The sequence below is a fragment of the Ranitomeya imitator genome, chromosome 1 (assembly GCF_032444005.1).
Source record: "Ranitomeya imitator isolate aRanImi1 chromosome 1, aRanImi1.pri, whole genome shotgun sequence".
Lineage (NCBI taxonomy): Eukaryota > Metazoa > Chordata > Amphibia > Anura > Dendrobatidae > Ranitomeya > Ranitomeya imitator.
This window is the reverse complement of record NC_091282.1, coordinates 859,576,362-859,603,560: the sequence shown is the minus strand read 5'-3', so window position 1 is coordinate 859,603,560 and position 27,199 is coordinate 859,576,362. Positions and strand designations below refer to the sequence as shown.

Genomic DNA, 27,199 nt, shown 5'->3' with positions numbered 1-27,199 from the left:
GGGGTATTGGCATACTCAGGACAAATTGTACAACAATGTTTGGGGTCCATTTTCTCCTGTTACCCTTGGTAAAATAAAACAAATTGGAGCTGAACTACATTTTTTGTGAAAAAAAGTTAAATGTTCATTTTTATTTAAACATTCAAAAAATTCCTGTGAAGCACCAGAAGGGTTAATAAACTTCTTGAATATGGTTTTGAGCACCTTGAGGGGTGTAGTTTTTAGAATGGTGTCACACTTGGGTATTTTCTATCATATAGACCCCTCAAAATGACTTCAAATGAGATGTGGTCCCTAAAATAAAATGGTGTTGTAGAAATGAGAAATTGCTGGTCAACTTTTAACCCTTATAACTCCCTAACAAAAAAAAATTTTGGTTCCAAAATTGTGCTGATGTAAAGTAGACATGTGGGAAATGTTACTTATTAAGTATTTTGTGTGACATATCTCTGTGATTTAATTGCATAAAAATTCAAAGTTGGAAAATTGCGAAATTTTCATAATTTTCGCCAAATTTCCGTTTTTTTCACAAATAAACGCAGGTACTATCAAATAATTTTTACCATTGTCATGAAGTACAATATGTCACGAGAAAACAATGTCAGAATCACCAGGATCCATTGAAGCGTTCCAGAGTTATAACCTCATAAAGGGACAGTGGTCAGAATTGTAAAAATTGGCCCGGTCATTAACGTGCAAACCACCCTTGGGGGTAAAGGGGTTAAAGACCCCTTTAATTTAGTAGTCGCCCCCTTTTTTTGCATTAGAACAGTAGTAGTTGCCCATAGCAACCGAATGACTGCTCCGCACTGAGCACACGGTCCCTGCAGGCTGTGGGGACCGTGCAGGGTCAAGCTCCTAACGCCCCTCCCCCTTCTCCCCCAGCTGTGGGCGGGGACTAGGACAACGTGCGGCTGAGCCGTGTCACTCGTTCGTCGGCGGTGCAGACAGCAGCACGTCAGTGCGGAGCCCGGGTAGTCGCTGTGCTGGCTCCTGCTGGTATTATGCTGATCATGGAGGAGCTGAGGGAGATGGACTGCAGCGTTCTGAAGAGGCTGCTGAAGAGGGAGGCCGTGTATCCCGGCAGTCACCGCAGCAGCGGCTCCGGCACCTGCCTGCTCCTGGACTGCAGACCCTTCCTGGCACACAGCGCAGGCTTCATCCAGGGCTCGGTGAACGTGCGCTGTAATACCATCGTGAGGCGCAGAGCCAAGGGCTCCGTGAGCCTGGAGCAGATGCTGCCCGCGGGCAGTAAGGACGAGGAAGAGGTGCTGCGCAGGCTGCGGTCAGGACTCTACTCCGCGGTCATCGTGTATGACGAGAGGAGCCCCCGGGCCGAGTCCCTGCGGGAGGACAGCACCGTGTCCCTGGTGGTGCAGGCTCTGCGGAAGGGCGCTGACAGCGCGGACATCTGCCTGCTCAAAGGTACGGTGGCTCACCCATAGGGTGCTGCAATATACTACTGTGTATTAGCCCCCGGGCCGCAAGGGGCCACCCATAGGAAAACGTGTAACATAGTCACATCATTTATTCTCCATGATACCTGGTACCCAGTGTGTCCAAACATTCCAGGGTCACATTACCTGCAAAGATGGCTGACCGACATGGCCCAATCCGGTGAAATTCTACACCCCAAGCTACTGAAAAAGCCCAAATAACCGCTGTCCTTGTATCTATATGCCATATCCTCACTGTATTTACCCACAGGAATGATTGCAAATCCGGGCAAAGCAATAGTGCAGGGGGTTTATATAATGAAATAGATCTATCACTTTGCTAATGAGTAACATGACCTCGCTCCGTCTATTATTTATAGAATGAGGGGTGTGCGTCTAAAATATATATTATATGTATTTATACAACTAATGAAAAATGTGTGCGTCTAAAATATATATTATATGTATTTATACAACTAATGAAAAATGTGGAAATTCTTTTCCAGTGAGCTGATTGCATAGAATATAGTATATATATTCAGCCCAACATTAAAGAGGTGTCACTACCCAGAACCATGTTGAATTGTAAAATCTTCCAGATTACATTGCTAGCCAGTGATATTTTCTCAATCTAGTCTTAACAGTGAGACACCTGCTCTTTTCGGTCTCGGCCTTGACCCCTATTCCTGCCCCCTATGAGAACATGCCTTATGTTATTCCCTTGTTTGATCTTTTCATGTGCGTTGGACCACAATGCTGTATTCTGTGCACAGGGCTGTCAGATGAACGATCTGTTTACGTGAATTCTTTACCATTGCTCGCTCCATTCTTCTTATACATGTTCTTATTGTTTAGAATCTGTTACAGTTGATTTAGCAAAGCTACAGTCTGACAGTAAGCACGCAGCATTTTTGCTGCCCAAAATGTATAGTTTTTTGTTAGTAAAGCAAGGCTTTCTGCCTGTAGCCATCTTCTTCCATTCATAACTTCTTGATGGTAACTAGTCATTCCCATTCATAATTTTGCTTTTCCATATCTCAACCATTGTTTATGACATTGACCTCTTTTCCGGGACCTCCCAATGGTTTTAATAAATTCTCCCTTAACAGGGCCTTTTTGTTAATGACAAGGCCCCCCCCCCCGACTTAAAATATTTCCCATCCAATGTTAGAATTCCTCTCTTGTCTATTAACAGCTCTTTACTACCCCCACACCTTCAGCCTGGTATTATCCAATGAAAGGACACAAGGGCTGTTGCCTTCTTGACAATCGAGGAAGCCCTCAATAGCAATTAGCCTCCTGTTATTGTAACGTACAATGCCACATTGTTAAGGCTTTTCTCTCTAATTTACTTATTTCTAGAACTGAGCCACAGTTCAGTGTCACATGGGGGTCAATATTTGGTGGAATGTAGGGACAGGATGTCTTGATTATCTTTTTTTTTTAATGAAGTAATACACTGTTGAGAACAAAGGAAAAGGACAAACCTTATGCCAGCTCTGGTGTTCTGTAAATGTGACAGTGCTGTGCACGTAGATCATTTTTTCTGTACAGAATGGCTACTGACGTATATTGACAAAATGCATAAACAAAAGATTGAATCTGTCTGGACGTTCTACGTAGTAAAGTGTGATATAAATTCTAAGCATGGGAAAAATATTTGCCTAACCCCTTCTGATCATCTAGAACAGACATTAACTGTAGAAGAAGCCGGAGAGATAAGAAGTCATGCGCTAATGGCAGCGATATATGTGTGTGTGGCAAGCCACTTCCTTTCTTGTTTTCCTGTCAGTGTTCTTAATTAATTTTTTATTTATTTTACCTAAACATACACTAGTCCGGTTTATGGCGCTAACATTCTAGATTCTTACTCACTTTTGAAAACCTTTTTGTTCTTTACATACAGTCTTCCTGTACATAGTTGAGTACCTTCTCACACAAGACACCCCTTTTTACCTAATATTATAGAATGACATGGGTTGGGGGGGTTATGTTGACCAAGACCCAGTAACTAGAATGAGATGACTGCAGTGCTTAATAATATGTATGTCAAACAAGGCAAGACTGAAATTATCATTTTTTTGTCTTTCCGATGTGAAGTAAACATTTTGCCAGTGTTCAGTACACTCGGCCTCCGCATTCTAGGAATTGGGTGCTTGAGCACTGACACCCACTTTTGCCACTGAAAGATTTCCGAAGAAAACTAAACTTGGAAATGGCCTTTTTGGCCTATGTTCCCACGATGAGAATTTTGGTGAGTTTATCAAGCTGTGTATTTTCTCCGCTTCAAAAATGCATGGCCTTACAGTTCCAGCAAAGTAGATGGGATTTATAGAAAGTTCATGCCCTCTGTGCTTTTTTTTTTTTTTTCGTTTACTCATGAAAAAAGCAGCATGTCACTGAGTTTTATGTGCGGATTTTTCCCATAGACTTGCATTAGATGTGGAAAATCCGCAGGGGAAAAAAAAAAGCATTTAATCCGCACATGACTAGATCAATAAGTTTTGTTAAAGGCAAATACCAAGGAGTATCAAAAACAAAGCAGCTTTGTTTCAAACATGACCTACGAACAAGAGACAAAAAACGCATGTAAGGCCCTGTTTAAACGTTCATATAAAACCGGTACCTGAAAAAAACAATACCTGTGTCATCAGTGTTTTACCGGTATAGCAAAAGAAATGATACAGTTTCTCCTCTCCCTTGCAAAATTATACACATACAGCACACAGATGCCATCTGTGTGCTGTATGTGTTTTCCACGGACCCACAGACTTGTATTGGCTCTCGTGCTGCCAGAAAAAACTGCCATGTCTCTGTGTGGTTTACACAGACGCACGGTCCGTGTAAAACACTGACATATAATTAATGGGTACTTGTGGTATCAGTGAAAGAAACGAATGACACACGTACGGTACCAGAATGACGGATGTATGAATAGGGACTTCTCCCTGCCTTCTCTCCTAGACTTGACAGCTCTCTCCCTATAGACAGACAGACACCTGTCAGTCAAGGGCAGCAGCAAGAGACCTAGTCGTGGACTATTCATCCAATTCACCTAGTATATTTTCTCTGAAATGCGATGATTCTGAGTAACGCATACATGGCTGGTATGATAGAATTGTTCTCTCGTGCATGATGTTAGTGGTTTGAGCATAATGAATCAGCTGTTAGTTTCCCTTTTAATATTTAGGTATTTCCGGCATTTCGTAATCATGAAATGAACATTTGCCCCAAGCTTAAAATGCTTTTTGGCTAGCAGTCTTTGTTCAAGTGTAGACAGTCTATTGAGTGCATGGAAATTATGTGTATAGTAAATAAATTAAATACACTGGACATAAAAGTTGCAAGAATATAGGAGTGTAGATGTTAGGATGCCATTCAAATAGTTACTCCCATCTTCCTAAATGGGTGTTTTTGGGCAGTGCTTTTAAATCCAAAGCAATTTCAAAATTTACTGCTGATTAACATTTTCATCTGTACTTGATTTTTAACACTCTTCTTTTGTTTATACCTTGTTGCCATGGAGACCGACCAAAAACTGCTGGCAGCAGAACATGTCCAGTGCTTCCAAGCTGTTTTCTATTGCACGTACCGTATATATTTTACAGCTGGTAAGCATCGCTGGAGCGTGTTGTTGCCTCTTAATCGTGGGCAGCTTCAGCGCTGTGCTTACAGCAGAGGTGTTGAGGCTTCTGGCAATGGGCTGTAAATAAGTGATATAATATCTCTAGAATGGCTGCATATTGTAAATGAAAACCCAACAAAAAAAACGGACAGTAGAGCTAAAAATTGTATAAATTTATTCAGAATATAGTAAAAATAAATCAAATGAACAATAATAAATAGCCAATGAATGGAGACACAAGAAATATTAAAAGACACAATAGATACAGGCAACACACTAATGCCACATCCAGGTGAGAAAATGTAGCAGGCTGCAATCAAAATAGCCACTTAATATAACCAATATGCTGCATATATACTTAATCTCAGAATTAATATATATATAATATATATAATTAGCAGTATTAAGTATGTAGGCTAATAGTTCATGGAACCAGTCACCACCCTAATCTCGCACCAAAATTTCAATAAAGACAAGATGAATAGTACCAGCAATATAGTATCAATGGTTCCACAATGGGACCAAAAATAATAAATATGCCAAAGTAAGAAATAGTACAATTGGGAAGAAATATAATGAATAATAATAGATATTTGTTGATACTAAGTAGTTAAAGGGGACCGGTCACCCCCAAAATCAATGGTGAGGTAAGCTCACCGTCATCAGGGGCTTATCTACAGCATTCTGTAATGCTGTAGATAAGCCGCCGATATTACCTGAAAGAGGAGAAAAAGACGTTAGATTATACTCACCCAGGGGCGGTCCTGCTGCGGTCTGGTCAAATGGGTGTCTCAGGTCCGCTCCGGCACCTCCCATCTTCATTCCATGACGTCCTCTTCTGGTCTTCACGCTCCGGCGCAGGCATACTTTGTCTGCCCTGTTAAGGGCAGAGCAAAGTACTGCAGGCGCCAGGCCTCTCTGACCTTTCCAGCGCCTGTGCAGTGCAGTACTTTCCTCTGCCCTCAACAGGGCAGACAAAGTACGCCTCCGCCGGAGTCGCGGCGTGAAGACCAGAAGAGGACGTCATGGAATGAAGATGGGAGGCGCCGGACCGGATCGGAGACACCCATTTGGCCAGACCGCAGCGGGACCGCCCCTGGGTGAGTATAATCTAACGTCTTTTTCTCCTCTTTCAGGTAATATCGGCTGCTTATCTACAGCATTACAGAACCCCCCCCAATAAAAAAAAAAAAAGGTAAAGCCGGAAATAGCCAATTTCACAGAGGAAGCAAGTGTGTGAAACGCGCGTCGGGGCTCCCCTCCCGCGTCCAGGTGCAGGTTCGTTCATGTGTACTTGTTCTTTTCCTGTATCATTCTTGGCCCCTTAGTTTTCTCTTACTCTGGCATGTCTATTCGTATCCTCTTCTCTGACTTACTTTTCAAGTATTAAATCTGTTAGCCTAAAGTATTTACTGATCTGAGCAACCATTATGGTTGGAGGATATTGCTCCCTATAATTTTTTGCACTTTGCACTGTATTATATGATCTTACCCAGATCAGTTCTATATGCATTGGCCATCTATATACTCTGCTACATTTTCTCACCTGGAAGGGGCATTAGTGTGTTGCCTGTATCTATTGTGTCTTAATATTTCTTGTGTCTCCATTCATTGGCTATTTATTGTTGTTCATTTGATTTATTTTTACTATATTCTGAATAAATGTATACAATTTTTAGCTCTATTGTCCGTTTTTTTGTTGGGTTTTCAGTATAATTGGTATGGCGGAGCTTATATATTGCTTGCCTGTTTAGTTGGTTTATATTGTAAATGAGCTTGTTTTTACAAGCAATATCCGACAATATCCATCTATGTAAGATTACAATTTGGACTTCTTGAACTGGTCAACAGCTTCCCTTGGAAAATTACTCTCCACTCTGGACAATAGAGTATCTCCTAATGGTGTTTACCCCCCCTTTTCTCCTAGCATTAATATGTAAGCCATTTTAGGTCTGTCAGGCTGTGAAAATATCCTGGTTGGTGTGATCTTGCATTTTCTTTTTGGTCATTTGAGCAGTCAGCTGTTTTTGGTTTGGTAATTTTTTGGCAGTTGTCCCACAACCTGTTTACTAGCCTTCAGGATCTAGTATTTGCAAGTGGTTAGGCCCTTTTAATCCTAGGCAAATGTTGTGTTAAAGAAATACACATGACTGTTTATTATCCATACTTTGTGATACTATTCATTTGCACTATTGTATGGAGTCTTCTGGCAGACTTTCTTAGTTAAAGGGCTTTCCAACGACTAAATGAGGTTGCTTCAATACATTGGCAGTTTCTGATTTTCCGAACATACCTGTTTGAATTATTTTATTTTTTTACATATGGACTCATATCCTTGCTATCCACTTTTCTTGCACGAACCTTTAATGGTAAGTTAGGCGCTGCTAAGCTAGTGTGACCTCTTCAGTCAGTGAATTAAATGAAGAGGTAGATTACACACTAGAAGCAAAGAACCTAGTTTCCCTAAGTGTACGTTCCCATGTTCAGGAATTGCTGCGGTTTCGACATATTTATGCAGAATGCAGCAGCACCATGCATGTATCATGCTACCACATTGCAGTTATAATGCAGGTATATGAGCTTGCATTGTGACTTTCAGGCTACCGTGACTGCGACCAGCAAATTGCAAAAATCCAACTAGTCCTGGCTTTTTGCGACTTGCTTGTCACTGCTGTGGTACCCTGCGAGAGTCGCAGAGGAAGCCTGTTCATTTGCATTATGTTGCAATGAGCAGCAGCAAAGAGCGTTTTTTTTACTGTATCCAGTGTTGTGATGAAAATTGGCACATGATCCCAGCTTTATGACTGCACCTTATTCTCAAAGTTTCTAAATTTTTGCAAATTAGTGGAGCAATTATTTAGGAAACCTCTCTAGACATATTCAGAGATGCATCAAGTTTCTTGTGAGTTTTCGGTACATGTTTATTATTATTATTATTATTATTATTGTTATGATTTATTATAGCACCATTGATCCCATGGCGCTTTACATGTGAAAAAGGTATACATTAATAAAAAAAAAAGGTACATGTCACAAATATTGGCAAACATTTTTTCAGAAAGACCGCAAATGAAACATTTTCCCCCCATGGTTTGGATATGCTACATTGATGGTCTAACGGGTCTGAAAGGACTGTATAGAAGTTCAGCAGATCTGTGTGTTTTTTGGTATTGCTACATTTCACCTTTGGGAAAAAAATTGACACCTTGGTGCTGTCCTTTTGAACCAATGATACAGTGCAACTAGGGGCTGACCAGTTACTTGTTGTTAGGCTGAGAAGATTGCACAAATGTTTGATGCATGATCCGTTTTCATTAATGAGCCATGCAGTGCTGTAAAGACATGGCACAACATAGCAGTAGCTGTATTGATCTTTCACAGCCTTGTACCAAAAAAAGCAGAAGTTTCTGCTATTTCAAGCTCTTTATCCAAGGACCTCAAGATCACTTGTGTATACCTAGTGTTGGTGATTGCTGGAACCGTCATCTAGACCTGGCACAGCCCCGATTGCAACAACTGTCACAGCATAAAGGACTTTTTCCCCTGCTATGCAGCCCAAAGCCTCTTTCACACTTCCGTCTTTGAGCTCCCGTCGAAATCTGTCTTTTTTTTTTTGTTTTGTTTTGTTTTAAAACCAGGATCCAGCAAATTTTTCTGCTGGATCCTGTTTTTTCCCATAAACTTGTATTAGCGATAAATTGTGACGGATGGCCATCCGTTTCATCCATCATGCACTGGATCCGTCAGAAGATTGCTGTCCGTCAGGTGGAGAAAATGTTCAGAGGAATGTTTTTTCTGCACGTCGCGAAAATCGCTCAGCGACGGATCCTGCACTGCCCGTCGTTGGCTATAATGGAAGCCTATGGACGCAGGATCCGTTGCTGACTATGAAAAGCAGGAATCCAGCAACGGATGCCGTCTTTTCTAACTGAGCATGCGCGGAAGAATTTCTCGTCAGGGAAATTCTCTCTCGCTTGCCCTTTTTACTATTGCTGCCTATGCAGCATCATTAGTAACAAGATATAATGTTAAATATAATTTTAAAAAAATTTAAAAATCGCAATATTCTTACCTTCCAGCGTCCCGCGCAGCGTTACCGATGCTCGTGATGATCCCGGCAGCTAGCGTTTCCAGACACTACCGGCACTGCACCCGGCACTCAGATCGGAGCGTGCGGCCGCGTAGCAATGCATGCAGCCGCACGCTTCGCTCCTGAGGGCCGGGTGCAGTGCCGGGTATTGACGTGCAAGACTCATCTGAGTTTCTCGCATGTGAGTATGAGCCCATAGGGTATGTTTCCACGGTCCGGAATGACAGTGCTTTGGACGCAGTCCAAAGCGCTGGCAGCTTTTGTACGAGCGGTGATTCCACATGTGCTCACTGAACACATGTGGAATCACCGCATCCTATAGACTATGTAATTTATCTTGCGGAGACTGAGTGTCTTCGCAAGATAACTAGATATGCTGCGGTCCATAAAGACGCGTGTCCGGTTACGCGGGTCTGCCACCTGTGTCTTTGAATGCATAGTGGAGATGGGATTTCATAATATCCCCTCCACTATGATGTAACCTGACCGTGGAAACATACCCTAGTCATAATTAGCTCGCTCACATCTGGTGATAAATTTGTAAATGCCATACTTTAACGGAAAAACATTATTAATAAATAATAATTTATAAATATTATTTCTGAAAGATTAAAGTGTAAAAAGAAAAATACAAAAAATATCTATTGTGTTTGCATAACAAAATAATTGATATTCTAGCAGATGCAAGTGTTTCAACTTTATTTGAAAGATGAAAGTTAAAAAAAAAAAAATATTTGGGGGCGATTCACTAACCTATAGATGCACCAGAATTCTGTCTGCGTTTCACCACATTGATTATGAATTTTAGACACCTTTTTGATTTATGTGTGTGGTCTAGTGGAAAATGGTGTTACTTGCAAGGAAATGGGCATGTTAAATAAAACGCTGCACAAAATGGCGCAAATTGTGACGTTAACTAGATGGTGTAAGAGTTAAAAATTAGTCAGCTATGTCTTCCCCATTACCGTATTTTGTCTCTGGGACCGGAGTGTGCGGCTGCATAGAAATACATGCAGCAGAACGCTCTGGTCCCGAGGCTGGCGGCAGTGCTGGGTATTGATGCTAGAGACTCGCGCAAGTTTCTGGTATCCCACTCGCAAGTGTAACCCCGGCCTAACACTGAGGGCCGCTGTCAGACTCTTTTGGAAGCTCTTTGTCAAACAAAAGGATTGGATGATTGAATTCCACTGCCTAAACCGTATGTCTCCTGACATCTATTGGATGGTCAGGGGCACCCATACACACCCATGATTTGCTGAAATTGTACAATTTGGCCAGCTCCTATCTAATGTGTATGGGAGTTTAAGTCCCTACATTAGGCACAACACAGCAATAGTATTGGTAATTAATTGCTAGTTTTATCTATTAAATGATAGTATCGACAAAAGATGTTCCTAATGTGTATGTAAAAAAAAAAATGAAAACCAGTTACTCCCTTGATAAGATTACGTTATGTTAAACCGAAGACTTTGCTGTGTCTTGCTTTCTGCTCAAAGTAGTGGAGGTCTTGTAGCATAAATTGACTCACTGCAAATTTGAAACATGCAGCATGACTATGTCTGTTATTGTCATGGATTTCAACCTTTACAATGTGCAACTTGCTATAGCCTTCCTGTATGACTTAGGATAACAGCCAAGCCAGAATCTTAATTTTGGCATTTATCCTGTCATATTGCAAGGCTTCTTAAGGAGTTGATACTGACTTTTAGGATCGTTGCTTCCAATAGGTGGCACTAGAGTTGTAGAAATCTTCCTCTCTGAAGAGACAATTTGGCATATTTAATTTCCCATAGGAGCATGCATGGCTTAGAAGTCTCTTCACACTGACATGCCTGGCTTGGCTTGTCATTCTCCACAAGGAGAAACCTAACCCCTTAGACCCCAACCTTCACAATACAAATGGTGAAATCTGTGGCAAATCCACACCCTTTCTGCATTTACTGAGATGGGATTAGTGTTTCATTATATGGTTTCTCAGGTTGGTCTGTTAGGGCAAAGTAAGGGTACCGTCACACTATACGATTTACCTACGATCACGACCAGCGATATGACCTGGCCGTGATCGTAGGTAAATCGTAGTGTGGTCGCTGGGGGGGGAGCTGTCACACAGACAGCTCTCCAGCGACCAACGATGCTGAGGTCCCTGGGTAACCAGGGTAAACATCGGGTAACTAAGCGCAGGACCGCGCTTAGTTACCCGATGTTTACCCTGGTTACAAGCGTTAAACTAAAAAAAAACAAACAGCACATACTTACATTCTGGTGTCCGTCAGGTCCCTTGCAGTCTGCTTCCCGCACTCAGTGACTGCCGGCCGTAAAGTGAAAGTGAAAGCACAGCCGCTGTGCTCTGCTTTCACTTTACGGCCGGCAGTCACAGTGCGGGAAGCAGACGGCAAGGGACCTGACGGACACCAGAATGTAAGTATGTGCTGTTTGTTTTTTTTTAGTTTAACGCTTGTAACCAGGGTAAACATCGGGTAACTAAGCGCGGTCCTGCGCTTAGTTACCCGATGTTTACCCTGGTTACAAGCGAACGCATCGCTGGATCGCATCGCTAGATCGGTGTCACACACACCGATCTAGCGATGACAGCGGGAGATCCAGCGATGAAAGAAAGTTCTAAACGATCTGCTACGATGTACGATTCTCAGCAGGATCCCTGATCGCTGCTGCGTGTCAGACACAGCGATATCGTAAAACAATATCGCTGGAACGTCACGAATCGTACCGTCGTAGCGATCGAAATGTTATAGTGTGACGGTACCCTAACATGAAAAGTATTTAGAAAACATGAGCCCTAATCTGCCAACCTCTTGGGTTTTCTCTTTTTGCTTGCACAATGTGTAAGTAGGTGGCAGTAGCATTAGTCATTGTTTATAATGTGTACATGGCAGAAAGATAGTCCACAGTAGTATTTGTTTGCATTGTCAGATCTAGTTAAATAGATTATTGCATTATGAGTATATATACGTTTCCAGGTGACTCATTCAGGATGGTAGTGAATGTTTTCTGGAAATATATGTTGAAACTTAATAAGGTTAATTTTGCCTACAAATACAAAATGGGATTTTTTTCTCAAAGTACCAAATAGAAAGTCTTTCTCCAGCTCCACTGATATAAAATGATGCTAGAGAAGTCCTTGTTTTCTTCCGTTAACCTCTGAGTAACTTGTGGGGTGATAATCTGGCTAATATCAAGGCCTAATCATGTCTATCAACTGAAAACGTCTGATAGTGTTTTGGGACCTGACAGTCCAACTGAAATATAACGGTAAATGGAATCTGTTTAAACCGCCACCATTTGGTATTTACAACCTTACTCCTGCATTAAAATGTATTTCTTGTGCTATCTAAATGTGCCTATTTATGTAAAATGAACTTGTACATTGCCACAGAGACTATACAAATTAACCTGGACCGGGGCACTTAGTATTAATCTTTCCCCAGTAATTTCAATCACTCATCTGTGTGAGTGGCCCCTGAACTCGTGTATGCGTGTGGCATCTTGGATACCCCAGAGTGGATGGTTGAGCTCTGTGCTGAGCCCAGAGAATGGGCGCTAATGTAGCCCAGTTGTAATAAATTTACCACCAATATTACCAATACTGATATAGTTATATGCATATAAATGTAACATGATAAATATCTCTTGCCTTTCTATGTATAAACATACAATTATTCTTGGGAAACGAGAGGGATTTACTTAAAGGGAACCTGTCACCCCCAAAATCGATGGTGAGGTAAGCCCACCGTCATCAGGGGCTTATCTACAACATTCTGTAATGCTGTAGATAAGCCGCCGATGTTACCTGAAAGAGGAGAAAGAGGTTAGATTATACTCACCCAGGGGCAGTCCTGCTCCGATGGGTGTCTCCGCTCCGGTGCCTCCCATCTTCATTCCATGACGTCCTCTTCTGGTCTTCACGCTGTGGCTCTGGCGCAGGTGTACTTTGTCTGCCCTGTTGAGGGCAGAGCAAAGTACTGCAGTGCGCAGGCGCCGGAAAGGCCAAGTGAAAAGAAAATCTTTTTTTTTTTAAACCTATTTGTTTTTTTTAAATCACAACCCCCCCCCCCTTTCACCCCATTCAAAATAAAACAAAAAATATATACATGTTTGGTATCGCCGCATTCAGAATCGCCCGATCGATCAAGATATAAAAATTTAATCTGATTCGGGGAAAAAAAAAGTCAAAACATCAGAATTACGTTTTTTTTTGGTTGCTGCAACATTGCATTAAAATGCAGTAGCAGGCGATTAAGATTACTGTATATCTACACCAGAATGGTATCATTAAAAATATCAGGCTGGCACGCAAAAAAATAAACCCCCACCCGGCCCCAGATCAGGAAAAAAGGAGACGCTTTTTTTTTTTTCTCTAGATTTTTTTTCACCACTTAAATAAAAAATAACCTAGAACCTAGTTTGGTGTCTATGAACTCAGTGACCTCGAGAATTTTTTTTAAAATTTCACCTCACTTGGAAATTTTTTTTTTCGGTTTTCCAATACACGATATGGTAAAACCAATGGTGTCGTTCAAAACTACAACTCATCCTGCAAAAGACAAGCCCTCATGTGGCGCAAAAATGAAAAATGGGCTGCGGCGTGAAGGGGTTCAGCAAAAAGATATGCAGCCTCTGACTCGGCCAAGATGAAACATGTAGATGCCAGGAAACTATAAAAATGTTTTGTTTGAAATCATGGCTTTTTTTTTTTACATTCACTGTGTTTCTTTATCAAGTCACTTCTGAAATTACACTCCATTATTTATATTTTTCTGTCATTTACATCAGTGTATTGCATATATTGCCTTGCTTGAATTTAACATTAAGGGCTCATACTCACTTGCGCGAGACTCGGATGAGTATCGCACGGCAATACCCGGCGCAGCTTCCGGCACCCAGACTGGAGTGTGCGGCCGCATAGGAAAATCTGAGAGCAGCACATCTGTAGGGCAGAGACCCTGATAACAGCGGTTTGTCACTTATTGAGCTGCTTGCTGGCATTTTGATAAAATTATTGTTTCATCTGCTGCAGATCTAGCAGTTCTCTGAATTCCAAGCTCTGTATACCCCACCCACACCGTTGATTGGCAGTCCGTGTCCAGTGTATACAAAGGCTCCCAATCGGTGGTGGGGGAGGGGTTATATAGAGCTCATGTACAGGTTTGACTACATGACATCAGGTTTATTAGTCCTCTGATGAGAATCTCCTGTTGATCAAACAGGGATTTTATTCAAAACAACCCAATCAGTCCAGTAATTAAATAAATCACTGAAATGACTAAGAACCGCAAGATTCGAAATGCATCTGCCCATACAAACTAGCCCCTCTGGGTGCAAGGGACATACATGCTGGATGCTATTATGCTGTCATTTTTAAAGAATTTTATATCATTAACCTACAGATTTTATGGAACAAAAGGAGCTGGAAATACATTTTTTTTTTTTTTCATCAAATTCCCTTTAACCCCTTATTGACTGCCGATACGCCTTTTAAAGGGAACCTGTCACCTGAATTTGGCGGGACTGGTTTTGGGTCATATGGGCGGAGTTTTCGGGTGTTTGATTCACCCTTTCCTTACCCGCTGGCTGCATGCTGGCTGCAATATTGGATTGAAGTTCATTCTCTGTCCTCCATAGTACACGCCTGCACAAGGCAAGATTGCTTTGTGCAGGTGTGTACTATGGAGGACAGAGAATGAACTTCAATCCAATATTGCAGCCAGCATGCAGCCAGCGGGTAAGGAAAGGGTGAATCAAACACCCGAAAACTCCGCCCATATGACCCAAAACCAGTCCCGCCAAATTCAGGTGACAGAGTCCCTTTAACAGCAGCAATTAAGGGTACTTATTCCTCAGAGCCGCTTTTTAACTGCACCAACAAATAAGTGTATACTTATTTAGTTGAGACCCCGGAGTACATGATTTGGGTTGGTTTTTACCGTCCCCAGTCACATGATCGCCATTATTCACCGATTAACGGCGATCACAAAAGTCCGATTTTCCATTCATTTCTCTCTCCTCTATGTTCTAGCATATCCGAGGAGAGAGAAATGGGGTCCCTCGGTACCTCCGCTATCGCTGGACCCTCCTGCTCCATCCCCCAGCCCTGCACATCATCTTTCCGGAAAAAAATGGGTGCATGCACAGTGCGCCTGCCGAGATTTGTCGGACGGTACCCTGCAACATTAGATTTTTCCTATTGATTCATTTTGATCACTGTGATAGACCCTATCACAGTGATCAGATGTCCTATTGACACCCCCAAAGTCACCTCAAATGTGAGGTGGTCCCTTAAAAAAGAAAAATGGTTTTGTATATTTTGTTGGAAAAATGAGAAATTGCTGGTTCGATGGTCAACTTTTAACCCTTATAACGTCCTAACGAACAAAAAAAAATTGTTTTCCAAAATTGTGCTGATGTAAAGTTGACATGTGGGACATATTTATTAACTATTTTGGGTGACCATCCCATGTCTGTTTTGACAGTCTAGGAAATATAGACTGACTATTTTTCGAGTTAGTTTGCATACAGACTTGAGAAAACCATTAGGTTTCTGCTGTAGATATTTCATTTAACCCCTTTCTGACGTTGGGCGTAATAGTATGCCCACTTCGGAATCTCTCCCTTTGATGTGGGCTCTGGCATTGAACCCACATCTTTTCTGGCACATATCAGCTGTTTTGAACAGCTGACATGTGCCTCTAACAGCCACGGGTGGAATCTCGATCCACCCACAGCTGTTAACCTGCTAAATTCTGCTGTCAATCTCGTGACAGCGGCATTTAACTTGCACTATGGAAATCCTACCCATTGGTGACCCCGTCACGTGATTGCAGTTCACCGAGGAGTTGGCAGGGCCGATCAGACAACTGCAGTTTCTAGTCTCCCATAAAGACAATTGAAGCATGCAAAAAGTGTATGTATGTATGTATATATATATATATATATATATATGTATATATCTACTATATAATTGTCTAAGGGTCACTTCCGTCTATCTGTCACGGATATTCATTGGTCGCGGCCTCTGTCTGTCATGGAAATCCAAGTCGCTGATTGGTCGCGGCAAAACAGCCACGACCAATCAGCGACCGGCACAGTCCAGCGGAAAAATGGCCGCTCCTTCCTCCCTGCAGTCAGTGCCCGCTCCATACTGCCCTCTAGTCAGCCCTCTCACAGAGTTAATGCCAGCGTTAATGGACCGCGGTGTAACACACTCCATTAACGCAGCTATTAACCCTGTGTGACCAACTTTTTACTATTGATGATGCGTATGCAGCATCAATAGTAAAAAGATCTAATGTTACAAATAATAATAAAAAAAAAAAAGTTATTCTCACCCTCTGCCGTCGCATCCTCTCCTCGGCAGTGCAAGCGGCAGGTTCCGGGGCCAAGGATGGTATGCGAGAAGGACCTTCCATGATATCATGGTCATGTGACCGCGACGTCATCACAGGTCCTGCGCTCATACCAACCCTGGGACCGGAAGCTGCCGCGTGCACCGCACACAAGCTCCAGGACTACAAGGGGCCCTCGGATGGTGAGTATATGTTTATTTTTTATTTTTTAACCTGTTACATACGTGGCTGGGCAATATACTACGTGGCTCTGTGCTGTATACTACGTCGCTGGGCAATATACTACGTGGCTGGGCAATATACTACGTGGACATGCATATTCTAGAATGCCCGATGCGCTAGAATCGGACCGCCATCTAGTATATATATATATATATATATATATAATGTTCAAATCACCCCCCTTTTGCCCCATTCAAAATAAAGCAATAAAAAAAAAAAAAAAAAAATCAAATATACACACATTTGGTATCGCCACGTTCCGAACCGCCTGATTTTATCAAATAAAATTAACACCATCAATAAACAGCGTAACGAGAAAATTCAAACCCCAGGATTAGTTTTTTTGTTGTTTTTTTTAGTCACCGCTGCATTGCAGTAAAATGCAATAACTGGGATCAAATGATCATATCTACACCAAAATAGTATCAATGAAAACGTCAGTTCGGCGCACAAAAAATAAGCCCTCAGCCAGCACCGTATCACGAAAAATTAAAATGCTATAGGTCTCGGAAAATGTAGCCATTTGGATTATTTTTTCACCACTTAAAAAAGAACATAGACATGTTTAGTGTCTATGTACTCGTAATGATCTGGAGAATCATAATGGCAGGTCAGTTTTAGCATTTAGTTAACATGGTTAAAAAAAAACTGGAATCACACTTTTTTCTCAATTTCACCGCACGTGGAATTTTGTTCCCATTTTCCAGTACAAGATATGTTAAAACCAATGGTGTCGTTAAAAAGTACAACTTGTCCTGCAAAAGACAGGACAAGATTTTCCTCGTGGAAAATTTAGCAGCACAAAAATGTGCAATTTTGACGCTAAAAAAAAAAATGTGAAAATGCTGCTTGAATATATACGATTCTTAATCTCATAGGGACATCTTGCTATCAGATCGAATTGTGTATTTATCATCATATAAAGTAGTGGCTTATTTTTTTGGAAGATGCCATCATTTTCTGGTTGGTAGAGGGCTGATTACCAGGACTCCTGCGAGGCTTAGAATGACAGGGGATAGTGCAGCGGCAGTATTCACATTTCCATTACTATTGGACTGTTGTTATAATGCATTTGTCGTCCATCTGCATAAAACCCGCTGCTTGCGATATACAGTGACTAACCAGCTGAGATGACCTAATCTCTTCCTTTCATGCTAGCTTGGTTCATCCCCCTTGCTGATATACTGCCTGCTGCCATAGAAACTGATCTATGCAACTGGTATATTCGTTGATAGTGTTCTGCGCAGCTTTGCCATTAATATGAATAATTTCAGTGTTGGATAAGACTGTCAGCAAAGATTCTCGCTGCAGGCATATTGACGATAATTAATGGACGTGGGAAGTCTTTCCTTGGATGCAGTTGCAACCTAGGTCCATTCAGAAAATTCTGAGCCACCCTTGGGAAATTAAAACAAGGCAGCTGCTTCGCTTCCTTCCTGGGCTTGTGTTTCCAGTTGTAGCCGAGGTTTTAATCTTGCCTCCCACTCAGATTTTCCCTACGGTTCATTCACAAATGTGCACACAGCTTTCCATGCTTTATCTGCAGCGCAAGTTTAGCATTTATTAGAAACCAAGCAACCCGTTTTGGATGAAGCATACATTTACATGTTTGATGCTTTGTGGCGATGGAAAAGTACACTATTACATTATTCTTGATATAGTTATTTATAAAGTACACATGTCATCCTAGATACACTTCAACTGTGAGCGACAGAACCTTTTAAAAAAAAAAAAATCCATAAAATCATATTGTATGATTTTTACATAATAAATTTGCATTTTATTGCATCAAATAAGTATTTGATACAATGAACAGAACATAATATTTGGTACAGAAACCCTTGTTTGCATTTAGAAGGCAGACATTTCTTGTTGTTCTTGACCTGGTTGGCACACTGCAGCAGGGATTTTGGCCCAGTCCTCCATACAGATTTTCTCACGATCTTTCAGGTTTCGAGACAGTGGCTGGGCAACATTGAGTTTCCTCTCCCTCCAAAGATTTTTTTTTTTTTTTCTTTTTTTATTGGGTTCGAGTCAAGAGTCTAGCTAGGCCACTTAAGGACCTTGAAATGGTTCTTACATAGCCATTCCTTAGTTGCCCTGGCTGTGTGTTACGGTCATTGTGCTACTGGAAGACCCAGCCACGACCCATCTTCAATGTTCTTACTGAGGGAAGGAGGTCGTTGGCCAAAATCTTGCCATACATGACCCCATCCATTGTCATTTCAATACGGTGCCTTCATCCTGTCCCCTTTTGCAGAAAAGCATCCCCAAAGTAGGTTACCCCACCATTCTTCATGTTTGGGATAATGTTCTTGGGGTTGTACTCATCCTTCTTCCTCCAAACACGGCAAGTTGAGTGGATACCAAAAAGTTCTACTTTGGTCTCATCTGACGAAATTACCTTCTCCCATGCCTCCTCTGGATCCTTTAGATGGTCATTGGCAAACTTCAAATGGGTCTGGACATGTGTTGGTGTGAGCGGGGGGACCTTACGTGCCCTGCAGGATTTTAATCCATGATGGCATAGTGTATTACTAACAGTAATCTTTGAGACCCTGGTCCCAGCTCTCTTCAGATCCTTGACCAGGTCCTCCTGTGTATTTTTGGGCTGATTTCTGATCCTTCTGGGAACCATCCTTGCCACTTGAGGGGAGATCTTGCATGGAGCCCCAGACCAAGGAAGATGGACAGTTATCTTGTGTTCCCTTTTCATCAAACTGCTTGTCTATTAGCCTGTAGTTCATCCCAGGCTTGTATAGGTCTACAATTTTGTCCCTGGTGTCTTTAGACAACTCTTTGGTCTTGGTCATGGTGGAGAGGTTGGAGTTTGTGTGGACAGGTGTCTTTTTATACTGGTAGCGCATTCAAACAGGTGCAATTAATACAGCTAATGAGTGCAGAGTAGGGTGGCTTCTTAAAGAAAAAAAAACAGGTCTGAGAGAGTCGGAATTCTTGCTGGTTGGTAGGTGATCAAATACTTATTTCATGCAATAAGATATAATTTAATTATTTAAAAATCATACAATGTGATTTTGTTTATTTCACTAGATTCTGGCTCTATATTTTAGATATATATTTTTGTTCTTTCTTTCCACCTTTTGGTTACATGTTTTGAGGGATTCTGTATATTGTGAATCTACATATACTTATAGTTATGTGCATATATATATTTAGGTTAACATAATTTTTGCGCTTTGGTTTCATGAAAAATGCTCCATCATTTGCTTACTATAGTCTGTGTTCCACAGTTTATTGTTGGCTGCAAAAGGAGTCCATCAGTGAGCTCAAGCTGTGAGGGTCTGTCCCAGAGGTTGTTTTTGTCTTTTTTTCTGAGCTCCTCTAAGCTTATTTATGACTATAGACGACGTCAAAGTTGAATGTGTAGGGAAACAAAGCCTCTAAAACACCAATGGTGCAAAATTTAAGTGACCCGATTACAAAAAAATGCTTGTATTTTGTGCCAAAAAAATTCAGAGAAATATTGTCTCCCAAAGGTGGACAAGTCCTTTAAATTCTCACCAGTGAGGCAAATTAACATCTCGATAATGAAAAAGTACGGTAGTTTAAGTGTCACCATGGCCATCTTTCCTTGCACCTGATCCCATCATGTCTAGTCTCCAATCAGATTGCTTTATTAAAAAAAAAAAAAAAAAGACATTATTTTCAAAGGACTGTATATTAAAATCCTTGGATATAGTCACAGATTGACAGTGTAGCAGTCCTGGCTCATCTTTTGCTGACAGTAAAGGTACCTTCACACTCAGCGACGCTGCAGCGATACCGACAACGATGTCGATCGCTGCAGCGTCGCTGTTTGGTCGCTGGAGAGCTGTCACACAGACAGCTCTCCAACGATCCCGAGGTCCCCGGGTAACCAGGGTAAACATCGGGTTACTAAGCGCAGGGCCGCGCTTAGTAACCCGATGTTTACCCTGGTTACCAGCGTAAAAGTTAAAAAAACAAACACTACATACTTACCTACCGCTGTCTGTCCCCGGCGCTCTGCTTCTCTGCACTCCTCCTGTACTGGCTGTGAGCACAGCGGCCGGAAAGCAGAGAGGTGACGTCACCACTCTGCTTTCCGGCTGACCGACGCTCACAGCCAGTGCAGGAGGAGTGCAGAGAAGCAGAGCGCCGGGGACAGACAGCGGTAGGTAAGTATGTAGTGTTTGTTTTTTTAACTTTTACGCTGGTAACCAGGGTAAACATCGGGTTACTAAGCGCGGCCCTGCGCTTAGTAACCCGATGTTTACCCTGGTTACCAGTGAAGACATCGCTGGATCGGTGTCACACACGCCGATCCAGCGATGTCTGCAGGGAGTCCAGCGACGAAATAAAGTTCTGGACTTTCCTCAGCGACCAACGATCTCCCAGCAGGGGCCTGATCGTTGGTCGCTGTCACTCAGAACGATTTCCTTAACGATATCGTTGCTACATCACAAAAAGCAACGATATCGTTAACGATATCGTTATGTGTGAAGGTACCTTTAAGATGTCTTATTAATGGTCATGCAAAACCACAGCATTATCTGTGGTATGCACTCTTGTTTAATTTGTGCAGTTACCTATTGTCTAAGGTGGACCTCTTGATTTCTTGTGATATGCCTCATCAAAGCATAGCCAGCTCTTTGTGTAGCTGTCCATTAGTGAATATACAGTCAACACAATTGTTTTTTATAGCTCCCACCAATTCTGTTGATTTTTTTTTTTTCTATATATCCAGTTTATGAATTATCCATATTTTTTTCTCTATACTGTTATACCTGTTCTAAAAAATAAAAAAAAAAAACACTTGACATTTTGGGTTAATAATATGGTATCCTGGTGCTATAACTTTATTGTCGTTAAATAAGGTTTCATATTTACTTACTTGGAAAAAGAGACATAAGTTCAAGCAGTTCAACCTTTCTCAGATCGTTTTTGCTTCATCCTTTGCAAAATACGGTAATTGCAGCCCTCCGCTCCATTTGTCATTAGATAATCTTTTTATAAGACGTTATTTTAGTATCTGCCATTTCTATGTAGTAAAGCTATATTGGCACATCCAATTTGGTTTCTCCTGAGTTGCAATAGCTTTTTAAACAGTGTTTTGTTTTGTTTTTGTGTTGCAGGAGGATATGAGAGATTTCAATCTGAGTATCCAGAATTCTGTGCAAAATCCAAATCCATAAACAGTATTTCACTACCTGCCTCTACCAGCATTCAACCTGCTGAAACAGGCTTCAGTTCATGTACAACGCCACTACATGATCAGGTAACCATGATGAATAATTTATGTACAATGTACAAATGCTCTACACAATAAGCAAAATTGTTACCTTTTTTTTGTTAAAATACTAGTGAGCAACAAGTTTTAAAATGGTGCAAATGAGGAATGCACTGCACACCACTACATCCTCAGATGTAATGATTGTTAAACCAATGACAAAAGACAAAAATCGAACAGATCAGGTGGAGACTAAAGGCCCCCCATACATGTTAGAAGTTGGAAGAACATCAATTTCAGCAGGATCGGCCAACCATCTTATGTGTGTGTGGGGGCCTCTTGAGTGTTCCCCAACAAGTGATGTTGAGGACATGCAGTTAGAATTAATTTGCCCTTTTTATTGGGGCTGAGCCAAGCATTCCTGTGTTTAGGGAAGTCAAGAGAGATTTCAGCTAGATCAGTGTTCCCCAAGTTCGGTCCTCAAGAGCCACCAACAGGTCATGTTTTCAGGATTTCCTTAGTATGGCCCAGGTGATGGAATTAGTGCCTGTCTAGATGATGGAATTCTCACCTGGGCAATGCTAAAGCAATCCTAAAAATATGACCCGTTGGTGGCTCTTGAGGACCGAACTTGGGGAACACTGAGCTAGATGATCGCTCAGCCTATTGCTATCTATTGTGTATGGCCTGCATTACTCTTGTTTTCTCAGTAAGATACAAGATGACTTGCCTGCATAAGTCACTTCTAGGTTTCATGTTTTTTCCCATGTCAGTAAAAATTTAAGCAAATCTTAAAAAGGACTTTGAGGTGACATAGTTGCTGAAATATCATATTAATATTCTCATTTTTTTCTGTTTTGAACAGGGTGGTCCAGTAGAGATCTTGCCGTTCCTTTACCTTGGCAGTGCATATCATGCTGCCCGAAGAGATATGTTGGATGCCTTAGGTATCACCGCCTTACTGAATGTATCTTCTGATTGCCCCAACCATTTTGAAGGTCACTTTCAGTATAAATGTATACCCGTAGAAGATAATCATAAAGCGGACATTAGCTCTTGGTTCATGGAAGCAATAGAATATATTGGTAAGTGGATATATAAGAATTGGTTTCCTCTTGCCACAAAAAGTTTCTTTTTTTTTTTTAATTTATTAAGTCATGAATTGCATATAGAGATAGCCCAATAGTCTCATTCTATGTACTGTGTAATAAAAAAAAAATACATAATACTTTGTTGGCAAGAATTACAATATAAATTCAAAAATCTAAATAGTGCAGATTACAAGTTTGTAAAGGAAATTGCTAGAATGGTATCGTAAGGGACAGGAAACTGGTTAGTGAAACTCCCTTAAAAAATAACAAGAAATTCCATAATCGGTTAATGTTTAATATAGCAATACTGCTGAACAGATATTTATATTTTAATGAATGTCTGCAAAAGAACTATAGAAACATTTGTAAGGAAAGGTCAGCGCTTTACATGTTGTTTTTGCCAATGATTAAAAGTTGCTTGTTTTTGTATTTATTTTTTCAGATTCAGTGAAAACTAATCTGGGACGTGTACTTGTGCATTGCCATGCTGGCATTTCTCGTTCTGCCACAATCTGTTTGGCCTACCTAATGATGAAGAAAAGAGTAAAATTGGAAGAAGCCTTTGAGTTCGTGAAGCAGCGCAGGAGCATAATCTCTCCGAACTTTAGTTTCATGGGACAGTTGTTACAGTTTGAATCTCAGGTCTTGACCACTACGTGCGCTACAGAGGCTGCCAGTCCTTCGGCTACTCTTTTAGAACGTAGTAAAAATTCCTCGTCGCCGACATCTCCTTTTGTCTTCAGCTTTCCAGTATCAGTAGCAGCTACCAGCAGCCTTCCTTATCTTCATAGTCCCATCACAACTTCACCCAGTTGCTAAAAGTGCGGGAAGTGAAGCATCTGACTTTACCCAGTTTTGGCTATTTTAGGCCAAAAGATCTTTTATATAAAAAGCTGAATTTTCATCAAGGAAAAATGTCAATTCCGAAATAATCAAAGGGTAAAACCCAATAAGCAATAATAATTTAAGTTTTTCCATGTCCAAAGCCATTTGAGCTTGTAGTGTTTTGCTTTTATTTGTAGATTTTATTGGTTTCTCTTCTCTTTTTGCTTTTATAAATATTTATATATAAACCTTGATATTTCATGTTCAACTTGTATTTATTACTTTTTTATTACGAAGTGGCTTCAGGGCAGCTTTAAGTTTTAAGTAAGATAAAGTTTGGGAAATTTTCCATTTTCCCAAAGTGCCTATTTTTTATTTTGTTTGATCCCACCTCCACCTTCCAGCTTCAAACTGCAATTTTATTTTTTGTATTTGAAAACTTTGTCCTCCAAGGTATCAAAATGCAATAAAAGGAAAAGAAAAGCAACATTTCTTGAACAATAATATTTCTATATAATCTAATCAAGAGCACAAGAAGGTGTTAGATTGAACTTTTGGCATTAACCATCGTAGCTGGACACAAAATGGCAGCAATTCACTGTTGTGTTGAATGGCGTTATTTAGGCACCATTATAGTATTTCTTACCGAAGAAGATAAATGTTGATGTTTTTCAGTATGTTTTACCCAGATACCCAGGGTATTTATTGGGTTTGAAATATGGCCCTAGACTTATTTTCATGAAGTAAGCTTGGTGTATACTGGCTTTACAAAATGTATGTAATTTTTTAGCCAGCTGTTCGACATAGTGTTAGACATGACCCCTCCTACATTGTATATGGCAGAGTGCATTGTTTTCTGACTAAACATTCTTGATTATGGTAACGTAGGAGTGATTTCCATATTCATGTGACCCTAAAGATGCTGCCTCTTGCCAAGGGCAAGCAAGTCAACCATGTCCAAAAATCACGTGCCCTTAGATTTTACCACATTCAGTATTTGCATGTGTCCGACATTATTGTCAGACCTGTAATTATCCTCTTGGTGTATTTAGTATCCTATTTAAACCGACTGTGTTGTTCATTGGTTTGCATTGACAAATGGCCATAAGGTGGTATTTGAATGCCTTAATATAGTCTCCACCCTTGTATATTGTTTATCGGGCTGGCAAATGTGTCATTCTAAAAACCTAATGAAGAGTACAGTCTAAAAGAAAAAAAAAATCAAGACTATACAATCACACACACACACGCATAATCTCATGTTGACTCCCTGATCATATTGTTGTAGCATGCATAATTCTTACATAGTAACATTTTATACAGGACCATTATCTCTTTTCAGTCGGTAATTCTTTGCGAAGTAGATTTCGATGGCTTTTTTCTCCCTTTTTAATAAATCAAGCAGCTATTTTTTTTATTGCACTGGAGCTTCCTCTTTAATTAGTTGCATGTTTTTTTTAAATTGACATTAGTTCGGTTTAAGAGAAGGTTTTAATAACTGATGTAAACCTCACCCTAAAACTTCAAGACCTAAGGTTGGAGTTGTCAGCTCCACAAATATAAGTAATATTTCCCTTTGACTCTTCCTGTGATTGTGTGAAATATTATATGTATGTCGAGTCAGAAAGCCAGAAACTTCATTCAGTTGTTGCTGACACCTGTGTCTTGGTGGGTAACATTTCCGTAACATCTTTCGCAAAATTTTGTCTTCCCATTTTGCTATGAACATTGCTTTCATTTTGACAGCATTCTTTTCAGCAAGCTGATAAATATAACTCCAAATTCATCTCGGAAATGCCAGAGGAAGCTTCTAAATCGTGCAATTAACAAGTCATTAATCATTCATTCCAGTCCTAATGAAAGCCTTTATAATGGAGAAGCCATTACAGCTTTACTTCCACTGTGGTGACAGTAGTTTACTGCAGTTACATCCACCCGCAATAAGACCTTTACATTACTTCCACCTCGCTGTTCAGTGGTTGTATCATTGTGTTAAATGTTCAGGGGTACAACTAATCTGACACAACTGCCTAACTAATCAACTAGGTCTTTATCTAGCACACACATTTTCTTATTGAAGCACAACAGTCACGAAGTAATATATTAATCTGCTCACGGGCCTCATTGATTCTAGCAGTCGCTTTAGTAAATGAGTCAACTTGAAATTACATCAATTTCCTCAGGATATTTTGTCATCTAAATGGTTTTAAAAGTAGGGTAGCATAAGTCACCTATATGTCACACAATTTTCATTATAGCAACACCCTTCCCACTCTTTTCTATATATTCTATGTGGCTTACTGGGATCTGGGGATCCGAGCTACTTGCACTTTCACAAAATCCATAAGCTAAATAGGTCTCTTCCCACTCGCCCCTCTCCCTTTTCCCCCCAAAAAATTTGAGTGTCACTCTTGCAGGTTAGAAAGACCAGTTTGTTTATGGCATGAAAAAAAGGTGCCATGTCTTAATAAAGGGCTTGTCCGCTACTGGATAACAAGATAACACTTTCCAACTAAGCTAACTGTGCCAACATGTGAAATATATACGTATACACTTGCCTCCTGGACCAGTGCTACTTCTCTGTTGGGGCTGTGTAGCCTGATGGTCAAATGGCATTGTCACATTTCCACTACCGCCAATCAGTGGCTGCTGATCAGCTGCAGTGTTTCAGTATTCCGTTAGTGGACATCCACTCTGGCGGAATAGTGAAAGGCCGCAGCTGATCAGCGGCCATTGACTGGTCACCAGACAAATAACACCAAATTGACCATTAGGAAAGACAGTGTCCACTTTTGAGCATTTATAAGTCCAGAAAATAAGTATATGTTTTAGATTTTCTGTGGGGCATATTGGCTGTTAAGAAAATTTAACACATTGTCTAGTAGTGGAAACCCCATCAATACATTAACAAGTACTGGACAAATTATGAATTCTTACCGTTATCACTCGCAAAGAAGCGTTGTTTATACGAATCATCCATCCATTACCAATAAATATCATATAGGTAGTTTAGTTTTAGACAACATACTCTTCTACCTGTGGTCTTTTAGTTTTCCACAACTTAAAGTAGGAATCAAATAAGCATCAAAACATGTTGGCTGGCATTAGTGTGGGAGGGAAGGGGAGGATAGTCTTTTCCACTGGAATTGTGAATTCTAAAATTAATGCAATAGTGTGTTTCTATACTTTTTATTGTAAATATCCTGTCATCATTTAAAGTGGATTATTTTATTCTGTATAAGGGCAGCTGTATGTTGTATATATGTGTTCTGATATTTAAAACATTTAATTTATTGCCTGAAGGATTGATTGAAGAATAAAACAATGAAAAACCTATAAA

General features: G+C 40.7%; 1 protein-coding gene across 1 annotated transcript; it reads left to right on the top strand.

Annotated features, from left to right (window-relative positions):
* Positions 1-918: 918 nt before the first annotated feature.
* DUSP4 (dual specificity phosphatase 4) lies at positions 919-27,199 on the top strand. The gene is made up of 4 exons (XM_069742139.1): positions 919-1,425; positions 21,849-21,991; positions 22,809-23,028; positions 23,477-27,199. The coding sequence occupies exons 1-4, from the start codon at positions 1,005-1,007 to the stop codon at positions 23,851-23,853; spliced, it is 1,161 nt and encodes a 386-aa protein (XP_069598240.1). The 5' UTR covers positions 919-1,004; the 3' UTR covers positions 23,854-27,199.

Coding starts and splice junctions, on each gene's coding strand:
- DUSP4 (XM_069742139.1), top strand. CDS start 1,005: ATGCTGATCATGGAGGAGCTGAGGGAGATGGACTGCAGCGTTCTGAAG. Junction 1,426..21,848: donor GGACATCTGCCTGCTCAAAG/GTACGGTGGCTC, acceptor TTTGTGTTGCAG/GAGGATATGAGAGATTTCAA. Junction 23,029..23,476: donor GGAAGCAATAGAATATATTG/GTAAGTGGATAT, acceptor TTATTTTTTCAG/ATTCAGTGAAAACTAATCTG.